The sequence below is a fragment of the Chinchilla lanigera genome, unplaced genomic scaffold, assembly GCF_000276665.1.
Source record: "Chinchilla lanigera isolate Chin_1 unplaced genomic scaffold, ChiLan1.0 scaffold00155, whole genome shotgun sequence".
Classification (NCBI taxonomy): domain Eukaryota; kingdom Metazoa; phylum Chordata; class Mammalia; order Rodentia; family Chinchillidae; genus Chinchilla; species Chinchilla lanigera.
Genome location: NW_004955556.1, coordinates 1,250,322 through 1,263,718, shown reverse-complemented (window position 1 = coordinate 1,263,718; position 13,397 = coordinate 1,250,322). Strand labels below are relative to the sequence as shown.

Here is a 13,397-nt window from a genome sequence, read left to right as displayed (position 1 = left end):
GTCTGACCTGTCACAGTAACAGGCACCACAACTGAGAACTGTGCTGATGCTCTGTGGACCGTGGCTGTAAGTGGCTTCCTCCACTGGGCACTCACATGACGTGCAGAAGCCCTGGGCCTCCCTGGTGTTTCTTGCACAGATCTCAAGTAAAGAGCCCAGCAGGAGAGAGGAGAGGGCCATGGTTCTCCACTGTGCTTCCAGGTGCCCTGCGCAAAGCCTCTAAGGGCTGTCACACAAGTAGCAGACACTCTCCCACCCAGATGTGCAGTTCCCTGGGGAGGTAGTCAGGGTTGAGCATCTAACCACAAAGACAGGGGCCAGAGCTTTGCAGTCACGAGGGGTGTACACCTGCTCCAGGCCCTGGAAACTCAGGACTTGTGGGAAGAGAAGGAGCAGAGTCCAGCACCTAATCCAGGTGGTTATGTGCCTGCTGTGGACTCAGATATCCCTGCCTTTGGGAAATAAGTCTAGATACATGCCAGAGTGATTGTACCAGAGTACACTGAGGCACTAGGGGCACAGAAACCACCCACATCTCTAAAAATCAGGAGATGAGTTAGCTGGATATGAACCAGCCACATAATAGAATATTTCACCAGCATCTAAATTCAAGAAACTTGAAATGGGCTGGTATGGTGCTCACACCATAATCTTGAATGGCAAACATTAGCAAAGAAAGACTGCAAACACAATTATTCTTATCATGATACAAATCCCATGTGCATATGCATGCATGTACAGATAAACACAGGAGCGGCTCTGGGAGTAAGCCAGTTGTCCTCTGGGCATGGAAGCCAGCAGCCTAGAGGCGAAGATGCTGGACTTGGGCTCAGGAGGACTTGGGTCAGGTTCTGCCTGTCATTCTTGGGAGCTAAAATCTTGTGCAGATAAGTAGCCTCTTCCAGTTTTCCCTTTGTGATAAGAGGATGAACTATCGCCCACCTCCTTAGCAGGACCAGAGGGACAAATATTAGAAGTGTTCGGCATAGAGAACGAGCTTGGTGAATGGGGCCAGTTACTCTTGACACTCTGGGTGGGGTGCTGTTGCTTCATTTCTCACCACATCATGGTTTTGACTTTTTTTACATACTAAGGTATTAGATATTAGAAAATATCAACAGTAGTGTTCAGAGAACGAACAAAGTAGGGATTGGAAGAAGCTTTGGGACTTGATTGTTTAATGAGGGGGTGGGCTTCGGAGGGTTGCCCTGGTCACACTGGGCCCTCTGCGGAGGTGACCGTAAGGGTGTGTTGACTGTGCCACATGGCCAGGCAGGTATCCCTTTCCTGAAGCAGAAGGGCACACTGAGCTGTCCGCACTCCTCACTCTGCCTCCTGGCCTTGCAGTCCTCTTGGTGACACAGGGACACACTACTCACCCTCCCCCATGACACACCCCTTGATGCTGCTGCAGGTGAGCTGGCACCAGAGGACACTGCGTGTGAGCCCGACAAGGTGGTGCTGGACTGCACCCAGCTCACCTTCTTCCCTGCCCTGCATGAGAGTCTGCACTCGGAAGACTTCTTGGAACTGTGTCGAGAGAGACAGGTCATCCTGCAAGAGCTCCTGGATGGGGAAAAGGTAACAAGTGCTGCTGGCCACCCCTGTAGAGTGTCAGGTGGGAGAGACCCACTCATGTGCAAAGGAAGCCTATGCGGCCTGTGCCAAAACGTGACTCAGGCTAACAAACTGCTAAATGAAACTGCCCAAACTTCCTACCTTGGCCTCCATCACTGCCGGGAAGGCTGGTTTCGAGTTAGGGGATGAGATGACTTGGCAGCATCTCAAGAACATCACCTGCCATCTTTGGGGTCACCCCCTGCCTTTCTCCCTCCAGGAAAGCCTCGACAGACAGCCTGTGGGTGGCATTCCCCAGGACAAGGCTGGGATTTACAGTTGGGATGCAGGTTGAGCCCTGCCCCCGCTGCACTCTGCAAAGCTGCTGAGAGTCTTGTTCTTGTAGCTCCTCCCAGCCAGTGGCTCTGCTCTCCAGGTCCTGCTTCAGGGACAGGGTCAGGAGCTCTCAGTGACTGACTTTCCCCGCTGAGTCCAGGCAGAACCAGGACTGAGCTGTTCCCTTCCCTCCCTGTCTGTACTTGAGCTCTGGTCTTGGCCTCCCTGACACAGCTGGGGGTGTCCTCCAGGCTGGAGGGAGTCCCAGGTGTGCAGACTGAAGTATGCAGGATGGGATGGGGGTGGCACAGCTTCACTCAGCCCCTGCTGTCCCCGAACTGCTGTGGGGAGCCAGCCCCAGGAAACCTGATTGAATATGTCATGATGACTCAGTTTCCTTGGAGGTCTCTTGTTTCCTGGAGAGCAGGCAGAGCAGGGACGGTAGGGGCTGCAGGCAGAGCTATGTCTGGGCCCTGCCTGGCCCCATTCTTCCCCTGTTTACAGGGGTGAGCTCCATTGTTTCATCACCAAAGCGGGATCATACATTTCATCTACTTTGTTGTGTCAAAGCTCAGAGATGTGCTGCATGTCTCTGCCCACAGCTCTGTGCCCTACAAGGAGGGTGGTCAGTGCTCATGCTTGCTATTGTTGCTGTAGCTTTGTGTCCTGTGTCCTCATGCTACTGAGGGTCAGATCCTGGGACCAGAGCTGCACCCTGAGGAAGTGGTAGTGGTCTGTTGGGGAGCTCATGGAGGTGAGCTCTCTTGAGGCAAGCAGCTTAGCTCCTTTCTCATTGCTGAGACACAATACCCAACACCCACAAGTTAAAGGAAGAAAGTTTATTTTGGCTCACAATTTGTAGAGGCTTCAGTCTAACTGGCTGGTTCCCAGGTAGGCTGGCGTGGCAGAGAGCCATCACAGAGGAAGAACAGCTTATGTCAAGGCAGCAGGAAGCAGAGAGGGATCAAGGGAGGAGGAGGGAGACTGACTTTTCCAGGCCATGCCCTCAGTGCCCCACCTCCTCCTACCAGGCTTCAATTCCCAACATCACATTTAGTTATAAACTCACCAGACAACTAATCCACTGATGAATATCATACTCCTAAGAGTATGATATTCTCCTCCCCAAAGCTCTGCCTGTGAGTACATTAGGCTTTGGAGGGACATCTAGATACAAACCATAACAGCAAGGAACTGCAGGTATGGAGAGTGTTTGCACAGAACCACTGCTCTGAGGGTCTTGATAGGTCTGCACATCTTGCCTACATAGTGAAAGATTAGATGGAGGTGTCCTAGTGAAGCCCTGGAGATACCTGATGTGCTGGGGTGGGGCCCATCTCAAACTTTGAGTACACACCACAAAGTGCTGGCTTTGGGGAGAAAGAGGAGAGTTTCTGAGGTGCAGCCTGAACTAATGTGAAAGAAAACTAAGGACAACCCTGTGTGTAGAGCATGAGGTAGGAGGAGGACAGGATCCAGGATCCCTGGATACACTGAATCTGTAAATCCTAGGGACAGGGGAAGGAGATTTCTCTCTATGATGAGAGTGCTTGTTAAGGTGCGCTGGCTGCTGGGGTCCTGGGCTGGGCAGCTTCCTCCCTGTGCTTCCTGTATCCTGGTCCACCACAGTTTTAGCCCCTGATCTCTGTGGCCTCATCACTGTTCTCTGATGGCCTCATCCCTGGTCCACCATGGCTTTTTTTTTTTTCCAAGAACATGAATTAGAGGCTGAAAAAGGAAGCATGTGTACACTGACCTTCGAACCACCAACATGTTGAAGGAAATATCCAGCGAGCTTACTGAGGGCAATGAGTGTGTGTGTGTGTGTGTGTGTGTGTGTGTAGGGAACCCTGGGAGAATTCCCAACCTGGCATCATTAACCTGTGTGAGACACCGGGCAGCAAGCATCAGTGACAGACAGGAGCTCCTGTAACTCAGCTGTCTCCCAGAGCCCTTGCAGGTTGTGCACTTTCTTAGGTTTCCAGGACAAGGTGCCCAGGGTGGATGTACAGTGTACCTGTGTGCCCAGAGCAATGCCTGCTTCTCAGAAGCACATGCTCCCCTGCCCAGGAGGCCCCAGGCCTGACTTCCTTCCACTTCCATGCTGCCCCAAAGTCCCTGCTGAGGCCACTGGAGCTGAGCCCTGTCCTGCTCTGAGAAGCAGGCAGCCCTACAGCTCTAGGTGGCCACAGCTTGACTGGTTCTTCCATGTGATTAGCGGTTCTACTCCCCCCAGTAGTACCCAGGGCAGTCACTACTCAGATCTGTGCCACCTTTTCATCATCCATTAACGCTTCCCAGAACCATGATGCTCTCCCCTGCAAGCAGCTCCTCTTGTCATGAGCATGGCTGATTGAGTGCACGTTAACTGTGGGCCTTTGTCAGTCACTATGTGGTTGGGGATGTTCCTGTTACCCTTCTCACAGCTTTTAGATCCTTCTAGAACTAGAATTCCAGTGAGGGCTGTTTTTGCTGCTGTTCTCTTTGACTGCACTAACATTTAAACACTTGGGTTTGTGTTTTGTTTATACAGGTTCAATATAAATCTCAAGTGACATGGGTAGGAATGAGCAGCTCAAGGGGAGAGATATTTGCTCCTGGGGCAGCAGAGGGCGGTGCCTCCTACTGGCTCCTCCCATGCATTTTCAGCTGAGCACTTGTGGAAGGGGAACAAGGGTGTCCACCTTGCACATCAAAGCATCTTGTCTGGGGGGGGGTGGTCTAGCTGCACCGATGTCTCTGCCCAGTCCCTCTGAGACCCTCTGTGGCTCCCAGGCCATTGCTGAGCTGGCCCTGCAGATTGCCTGGACTGGCCTTCCTCATCTCCACACATTTGTGAGCCCAGATAGGTCTGTACATGTACACACATACACATGTATGTGCATGCACATATGCATACATGTACATACACAGCTGGCTTGCGCTCTAGTTGTACAGAAATGCCTACAGCCTCCATATATGTCCTGCTGGTACAGGCCTTCATGCCTTGGAATGCCCTCCCCTGGTCCCAGCATGGGGGTCACCTTCTTGGGACCATTCATGTGATGCCCCCTTACCGCCTGTTCATAGACACCTTCCCCCACAGAGTCCTGTCCTTCTTCCTCTCATGCTGTATACAAGAACTCCCCTTGATAGAAACACCTTGAAGGCATGTTTTCTTCTCTTTGTGCCTACCAAGGTAAGGCACAGCAAACACACAGGGTACCTCTGTTAAACGAATGAAGGGATAAAGGAAGCCTTGAGTTAGGAGCCGTGTGCCTACGTCAGGTGGACCCATGTCTTCCCCAGCCCTGCTGGTGCCCGCAGCTCCAACTCAGTATGCTGGCTTCACACTGCATCAAGATCGGGAATTAAAATGTGGCTTCCAGGCCTACTCTGTTCCAAACTTCTAGGGATGTAGCCTGGGAATACGTATTTTATCAAACTGTCTCCATGACTCCCACACTCACTCACATTTTGAATAAATGGCCTGGTTTTGTGGTATTCAAAGACAGCCTGCCACAAATGTGCTCTGATTTCAACCAGTTGCCCATGAGCAGATCCCTCGTGTGTTGAACATCTTCAGGACCTGCACTATGTTTCATATCAGGCTTGAGCAGCTGAGCAAGGCCAAAGTCATCAGCCTTTGCTGCCCGCACTCCCACCAGCCTTCAGGGAATCGTCAGTGGAGGAAGTGGCACCTGCTGGCAGGCAGAGGGCATCCCTGCTCCTTGTCTCAGCCTGAGAAGATCATTTACATGCTATCTTTCCTCTCCTATCCGCTAAACTGGTATGCGTATATGAATCCTATCCCCTTCTTGTTTTAATGTACATTCTCTGACGGTTACTGTAACTGAATGCTCCTCTAAGGGTGATCAAGGTAGCATGCTTACTTCATGGAAGCCAGCATGAGTGTGGCCTGTACAGCCTGTGCTCTAGGGACTTAACCTTTTCTCAATAATTTCTGCTCTTTTGAAAAGTGAGGGTGCCGTGGGCTCTCCATATCTTCAGATTCCACATCCACAGATTCCACCAATTGCAGGCAAAAAAAAAATAGCCTTTAAAAAGTCATATCTGTACTGACATGGACAGATTTTCAGTTGTCATTCTTCCCAGGACAACACAATAGAACAACTGTTGACATGTGTTGACATTGTACCAGGTCCTTAGGTTTAAGGTGAGGGGACGTGTGATACGTTATGTGTGGAAGTCCCATGCAGACACTATGGCGTTTTAGATCAGGGACTTGGTCCCTTGGTCATCTGGCATTTAATAGCATGGGGTCCTGGAACTTATCCCGAAGGTTTGGAAGGGATGATGGCGCTTACTCCATGTGATGACTTGATACAGATGACACCTTTCTTTGTAGTAGAACCTTCAGTGACTTTACCTTTGACTGATGTGCCCACGGAGGCCTGGCTTTAGGAGGATGGTGATGTAAACTGCCACTGAAGTTAGAGGATAGTCCCGGAGGTTCGCTCTTCCTCCAGCTTCAGTCTGGCCCTTTTTGATCTCCCAACCACTTGTCTGTCATCCACAGAGTGAGGTGCAGCCCTTCATAATCATCCATCCTTCAGGAATAATAATGCATCACCCCAGCCAATCTTTAAAAAGTTCTCCTTCGGAAGCAAAAGTTCCACTCTTCTGAAAGTAATTGATGGCCTCACTGTGGGAGGGATGTCTTAGTCCTGGGTAAACACAGAGACAGAGCCCTCCCATTCAAATGGAAGTGCAAGTTATAGTTCACTTGGGCTCATTCTCTAGTTTTTAAAATGCCATTTGTTTTCTAGCAGAATCAATTTTTAAGCTATTAACTCAGTGCTCACCAGACATTTTTCTTGTGGTTTGGTTCATTCTCGTTGTTACTTAAGTTCTTCCCAAGGGCAGCCCATGCTCCAGGCCCTGCTGCAGGTTGTAAAAGGGCTGGTGTCACCAGGAAGGAGAGGTTCTGGAGGTACAGAGGGTGGGGCTTGCACCATAGCACCACATTTCGCTGTGTATAGTGAAAGATGGTGTCCCCTTGGAGTTGCATGTAAGAAGTCCAAGAGAAAAAGGTTAACCAGCCTATCATGACCTTCTGCATTAGTTTGTTTTGTGGTACTATAATGAAACACATGAAGCTTGGTGACTTTACCAAGAAAAGAGGTTTACTTGGGCTTATGGATCTGGAGGGCCAAAGGCCCACATTTGGTGATGGTTTTTTTACTGGGACACCCACAGGGCATCGTACAACAAGAAACAGAGAGTCTGTGTCTTCTGGTCCCCCTCCTTCTTATAAAGACATCAACATTTAGCCTTAGGGATCCCTCCCTTATGATTACCTAATCCTGTAAATCTCCCAAAGGTCCACCTTTGAGCACCATGGTAGATTAAGTCCTTACCTCACTCCCTCGATATCTCACAGTGGGGGGTGACATTTCAACACATGAGTCCTTGGGGGACACATTCAGACCATATTCAGACCTTAGCACCCTCCTACAGATTTTGCTGTGTAGTTCAGGCTGGCCTTGAACTCACCATGTAACCTTAGGCTGGCCTCAAACTCATGGTTCTCCTCCTGCTTCAGCCTCCCAAGTGCCAGGATTACAGGCATGTGCCTCCACACCCAGCCTGGACACTTTCCTTCTGCTCTTGACACTTCCTTTCTCATCCACTTCCCACACAACATCCAGCATTTTCTTTTAGAAATGAGCCTTTCTGTGGTTTTCCACTGCAACTGGAGAAAAACCCAGTGGCCTTGTGAAGACAGTCAAGGTCCCCACAATGGGCCATCTACTTTCCAGCCCCACCTCAACCAGCCTGGCCTCTTTCTGCTCCTCTGGTACCCTATGTCCAGGAAGCTCCCCTCCTGGCCTCTCTGTGCTGCCCCTCTCTACCCCTCAGGCCCAGGATGTGAGTGCAGTGCTGTTCTTCAGCTTTCTCTTTGATGACCACCGTTTCCCTGCTCTCCTCTTGCAGCACCTAGAGCACCTGTGGTATGTGTTTCTCGGCATACACAGCCCCTTCTCATCTCACTGGCTGGGTCTTAGCGTTCTTGCCCACTCCGTATCCCCAAAGCCTGCGTAGGGCCCTGACGGAGTAGGAGCTGAATCGCTGTTGTGCAGAAGTCTGTATGGATGATGAAGCTATAAATGAGTCTGCAGTGGACTCTGTGGCTTGGAAGGTACACAGAGGAGCAACTTCTCTAACAAAGTGGACTCAGGAGAGGCCCCAGAGAGCCAGACGCCTGCAGCAGGCCTGGTCACAAGATTGACCCTTGGCTGGTCCTTGCTTAGCAAAATAACTCAGCCCTGAGTCACCTTGGAGCTTCGTGGTTAATGCTTATCTTGGAACCAAACCTGCAGTGACTCTCTGATTCTGGCCTTGGCCCTGACTCTGACTGATCCCAGCTGATGCTTGAGTTGGAGCACGGGGGTCAGTGTCAGCTTTCCAGGTTTTGCAAGTGTGACCCCATCACGCTTCCAGAGCTGAGCAGGAGTGGAGCTTCCATCCCAGGCTGTGCCGTTTACTGGGTGTCTTGGTCTGTTTTGTGTTGCTATAACGAGGTAACTGGATTGATGCTGGATAGTATCTTTTAAAAAGGGGCTTATTTTGGCCCTTGATTCTGGTGGCTGGAAAGTCCAGGATGCCTGGCGCCAATGTCTGGCTCCCGTAAGTGATAGAGAGTGTCAAGCGATGGGGGAGGAGGACAGGAAGCAGGAGAGCCAGCTGAGGAAGCTAAACTTGATTCATAACTACACACATCATCCATTTGAGGACCTCATCACCTCTCAGATGTCCCCTACCTCAACACTGTCACTTTGGGGACCTGAGCTTCAGCATGAGTTTTGGTGGGGAAAACCACATTCAAACCATAACTTTAGGGGACTGATCTTCAGTAAGATTCTGTCTTGTGGGGTGGGGAGTCTCGCTTTGTGGTCCAGGCTGGTTGTGAACTCACAGTTTCAAGGAATCTTCTTACTTCCTAAGTAGCTAGGACTAGAGGCACACACCACTATGCCCAATCTTTGGTGAGATTCTAATCTCCTGAGATTTCCTTCTATTTTTCTTCCAAAAATATCAGTACTGCTGGAATTGGCGCAGAATTACCCTGACACAGTGACGGAATTGGCTTTAGCTCTCTGGGTCACCATCACAGCTCAGGCTCCCGGGAGGCCAAGTATGATCTAGAAGTTTGCATGCAGGGAATTTGTCCTGAGTTAAGACTGCAGGATGGATTAGTGGAGAAGGTGAAGAAGCAATGCTGGTGCAGCTCCAGGCCTAGGAGTTGTCTCCAGTGTGGCTCCACATAGAGGCGCAGGGCTGATTTACCCTCCTCCTCTACAGTGACCAGGGCTGGGTGCTGGTTGCCCATGGGATGGGTTGTGATTTTGGCCCAGGTGCTCTCTGCCGCCAAGGAAGCTCCAAGGAGCTTTGGCCATTTCCCCAGCTGGGTTACATGCATTGTCCTGAGATGCAGGATCTGGAGGGATACTGAGCATCCTCCATGCACGTTTGCTTTGGCCTTGCAGAGACAGTGGTGCAGTCTTGAACACCTAGGTTCTAGGGCTGCCCAGCCCTGCACCAGGTCCCTGGATAAGCTCCTTCTCCTCTGTCACTGCAAACACCTTGCACCTGGCAAATTCTTCTCCCTGCCAGCTATAGGATGCTTTGCTTTGCCATGGGGGTACTTAAACTGAGAAAGGACTAGGAGGTGCTTAATACAGCAACAAATACCACCCTGGTGTCTTAGTGGAAGTAGAGGCATCTCTGGGAAGGTGAGCAGCTGCACAGGATGTTGAAGGTACAGTACCACCCAGGCTGTGAATCGTGGCACAAGCAGTCTTTTGCACAAGGCACTGGTCTCACCCCAGTGGATGACTGGTCATTTTCCCTCATCCTTACTGAGAACCATGGGCATGCTTTGCCTGCACACAGCCTGACTTCAGTGCTCTCTTCCTCCAGGTGACACAGAAGTTCTCCCTGGTGATTGTGCAGGGCCACCTGGTCTCAGAAGGCGTCCTGCTCTTTGGCCATCAGAACTTCTACCTCTGCGAGAACTTTACTCTGTCTCCCACAGGTGATGTCTACTGCACCCGCCACTGCTTATCCAAGTGAGTTCTCAAAACATCCCAGAAGATGTCCCCAGAGCCACACTTCTTTTCCCCATATGGTTCTTACTGCAGACTTCGGTCTGCACCTGGTACAGAGCCGTGAGATAAAACAGCAGATCCCAGGCCACAGGCCATGCACGACAAGTTTCCCAAGAACTGAGGTCTCTCCTGGATAACCACTAGGCAGCTCCTCATGTCTCTCCTTGTCTGGAACCCAGGGCACAGGCCAATGGGTCTGTCCCCAGGTGGTTCAGGTGCTTGAGTTCAGTCACTTTAGCTTATCCATGCAAGGATCTGCTGATGGCCCATTCTATTAAGGGAACAGGCACTGCCATCAGGCAGAGGCACGAGTACCATCGGCAGCACAGTTCTTTTGAAGGACTTGGAGCTCACTGTCACCATAGGACACGATGCACATTGTGGCAGGGAGTACTTTGTGGTTGGGGGGTACTCTGTGATGTGTATTTGCAGGGAGGCCAGGGGACTGCAGGAGAGGGAGGGCTACTAGAGGAGATGGTGCAGGTCAGGGTCTTGAAGGATAGGTGAGGTGAGTTTGGCTAGAAATTGTGAGTTATTTTTATCCCAACTAATATTGGACATTTTTGGTAGGAAATCCCAAGGTTCTTCTTTGTCTAATTGTGTTTAGTCTATTTGGATTCACCTGGTTTTTATTGATCAATGATCTTGTGTTTCTAAAGTACAACCATTTAATTCGAAGTCAGATTGCCCATGTTTACTGTTTTTCCAAAAGTCCTGTTATCAGGTTGTGGGTTTTCAATTAATCATTGCTTTTGAAGACATTTGGTTGAAGATTTCCTCATGTAGACATAGCTTTGCCTGTTATGATTAGCTGAGGTACTGAATGCTGACCAGATGACCTCTTAGCCTGGTGGCTCTCAAGCTAGCTTCATCAGAATCACTGGAGGGCCTTGTTAGAACAGAGTCTTTGAGTCTGGCCCATTCCTAGTTCCTAGTTCAGTAGGTCTGAACAGGACCTGAGATTTTACCAAGTTCCTGCCTCAGGCTGATTCTACTCTGACCTGGGGCCACACTTTGACGATTGTATTTTAGGTGATTGACAGAGGAATCAGAGACTTGAGCTGCCAATAAGTAAAAAGTTTAACTCCCAGTTGTTATAGGGTTTCCAACCCATAGCAGGAAGCAAGAGTTGAAGGAATGTGGTGGATAACAGCCTACCCTTGTGTGTTTACATATAATGCTTGGCATGTTCTTTCTGCTAATTTCCATCTTTTATTCATACCAAATGTCTACCAAGTGCTGCAAGTCTTCTTTGCCTTTCCTAGACAGGAGGAGCATAATTAATCCTTGGCACATTCATCCCATCTTATTGCTCATGTTTTATTGATACTGATCAATACGGGAAGTGGGGCTGCAGACTTGCCTTTCTGGGAGCTGGTGGGCGTTTCTTCCACTGCCATCTGTGTGGTGTGCCGTTGATGACTTACATAACCTCGGGAGTAGAGTGAGCCGGTGTTAGACAAGATCTTATTGATTAAGTAAATTGTGTTTGTGAGGTGCATCTAATCCTGATCAAATTGACTCTCTCTGCACTTTTAATAGAAGCCCTGTGGTCAGGTTGTGTACACTCACTTGATTTGCAGCGACAGGAGAGATCTCGCTCGTCTGGAAGTGTACTTTTCTAGACTGCAAGTAGGAGCAGAGTGAGAACAAATTACTACCCTGGAGTCTCAGGGGGAGCTACAAGGGTGATTTTAGTTACCATGCCTGGGAGAAGTGTTTGTTAATCAGACAGCGCTCTCTCTCTGGAGTCTTGTCTATGGCCCTAAGAAACTCCTGCACTCCTGGAGATGCAGTTCTCAGAGACAGGCTCGTAGATCATGTCAGATCAATGGGGATTAAGTCTTATTTTGACCATGGAGACTAAGGAAGATACATAAATAAGCCTGTTAAAAATAAAGTCCAGTCAAGCCTGAAAAGCTTCTCTAAAAGACTGCCATCAAGTTGAGTACAGCTGAGCACTAGACCTTGAAAGAGCCCCCTAAAGTACCATAAAAACATCCCAAATAAAGTTCACGAATACTGCAAGTTGTACATTGGTGATTGGACCTGCGTACTTTGAAACTTTCTTAAGAAACTAAGAGTCTTCTGAGAAGATTAGCTCTTACTTACACAGGGTTTCCATCTTGGCTGAAAGTTGAGTGGTTGTGCTGGTTTTCTAGGGATATCCCAAACTGGGTGGCTCTAAAATAGTAGCAATGTATTGTTTCAAATCCTAGAAACTAGAAATGTGGAACCAAGCTGTCAACAGGGCATCTTGACTGCTCCAGGAGAGGATCCCTGCTTCCTCTTGCCAGCTTCTGCCCCATATGGCCATCCTTGGTGGTTCCTTGTAGTTCATGTCATGTGGCCATCAGCTCCTTACAGCTTCATGCCATCTTCCCTCTGTGTCTCTTTGGCCAAATTTCCCCTTTTATGCCAACACCAAGTTATATTGGATTGGATCTTACCCTGATGACTTAATCTAAATGATGGATTCTATAAATATCCATTTCCAAACAATGTGACATTCTGACTTAAACTTATCTCTTCTGGAGGATGCAATCCTACCTGTACCAATGGCAGTCAGGCTCACATCTGGCATTTGATTGACTTGGGGGGACCTCACACTATCCAACAGGATGCTAATGACAGGGGAGGAAAGCAAGATTCCCTGTCCACATCATTGAGAGGTGCCATTTCCCTGTTTATTGAATTCAACAAATACCTATTGAAAATTTATCTTGGGTTAGGTGTGATGGTAGGTTCCACAAAGAGATGAGTCAGACATGGGTTGAATCTGCTGAAGAGTTTACAATCTAGTGGATGATTTCAGGTGTGAGTTTCAGGTACAATTCTGGCCATAATTGAATAATTTTGAATGGGGGCAAATCAAAGTAAATTTCATTCTGAAATCCACTTCTGCTGGCAAAGACCAGGTCAACCGACATCAAACTATCATTCAGCTGACTGTGACTTCACTTAACAAGAACATTAAGAGTTATATTATTACAGACCTAGATAACTTTCTTATGTCGTGATAGCTGTCAGGCAGGGGAATGTTGAATAGCAGCCTGTAGGCTGTGACAACAGGCCTTCCCTGAAGAAGGTCATGGCACTGCTGCCCCTCCCTGTCCATCCACCTTGGGTGCCTGGGCTCTGGTTTATTGTGTAGAACATGGAGGAAATGTTGTTGGCAAAGACATCCAGTCACAGCTGTGAATCAAGACAGACGTCAGCTTGGACCTCAGTGTGAGCTCAAATAGTATTCAGCTTGTCTGAGGACTGGTGTCCTTCCCTAGGGTTCCTGTCCTACATGTTTATACAGTTCCTATAAGCAGGAGGATTGTAAATCATCCCTGGTTGTGTTCCAGAACATTCCTTCTGTGTCCTGTATTACTTCAGAGGGCTGGG

The 13,397-nt window shown here is 49.2% G+C and overlaps 1 protein-coding gene across 9 annotated transcripts in view; it reads left to right on the top strand.

The window, feature by feature from the left end:
• Wdfy4 (WDFY family member 4) overlaps positions 1-13,397 on the top strand; it is a 242,170-nt gene that overhangs the window by 157,421 nt on the left and 71,352 nt on the right. For all 9 annotated transcript variants that reach the window (XM_013508791.1, XM_013508792.1, XM_013508790.1 and 6 more), the window contains exons 43-44: positions 1,415-1,581; positions 9,817-9,965. In XM_013508791.1, coding sequence (XP_013364245.1) covers positions 1,415-1,581; positions 9,817-9,965 — 316 coding nt within the window. The remainder of the gene's footprint in view (positions 1-1,414; positions 1,582-9,816; positions 9,966-13,397) is intronic.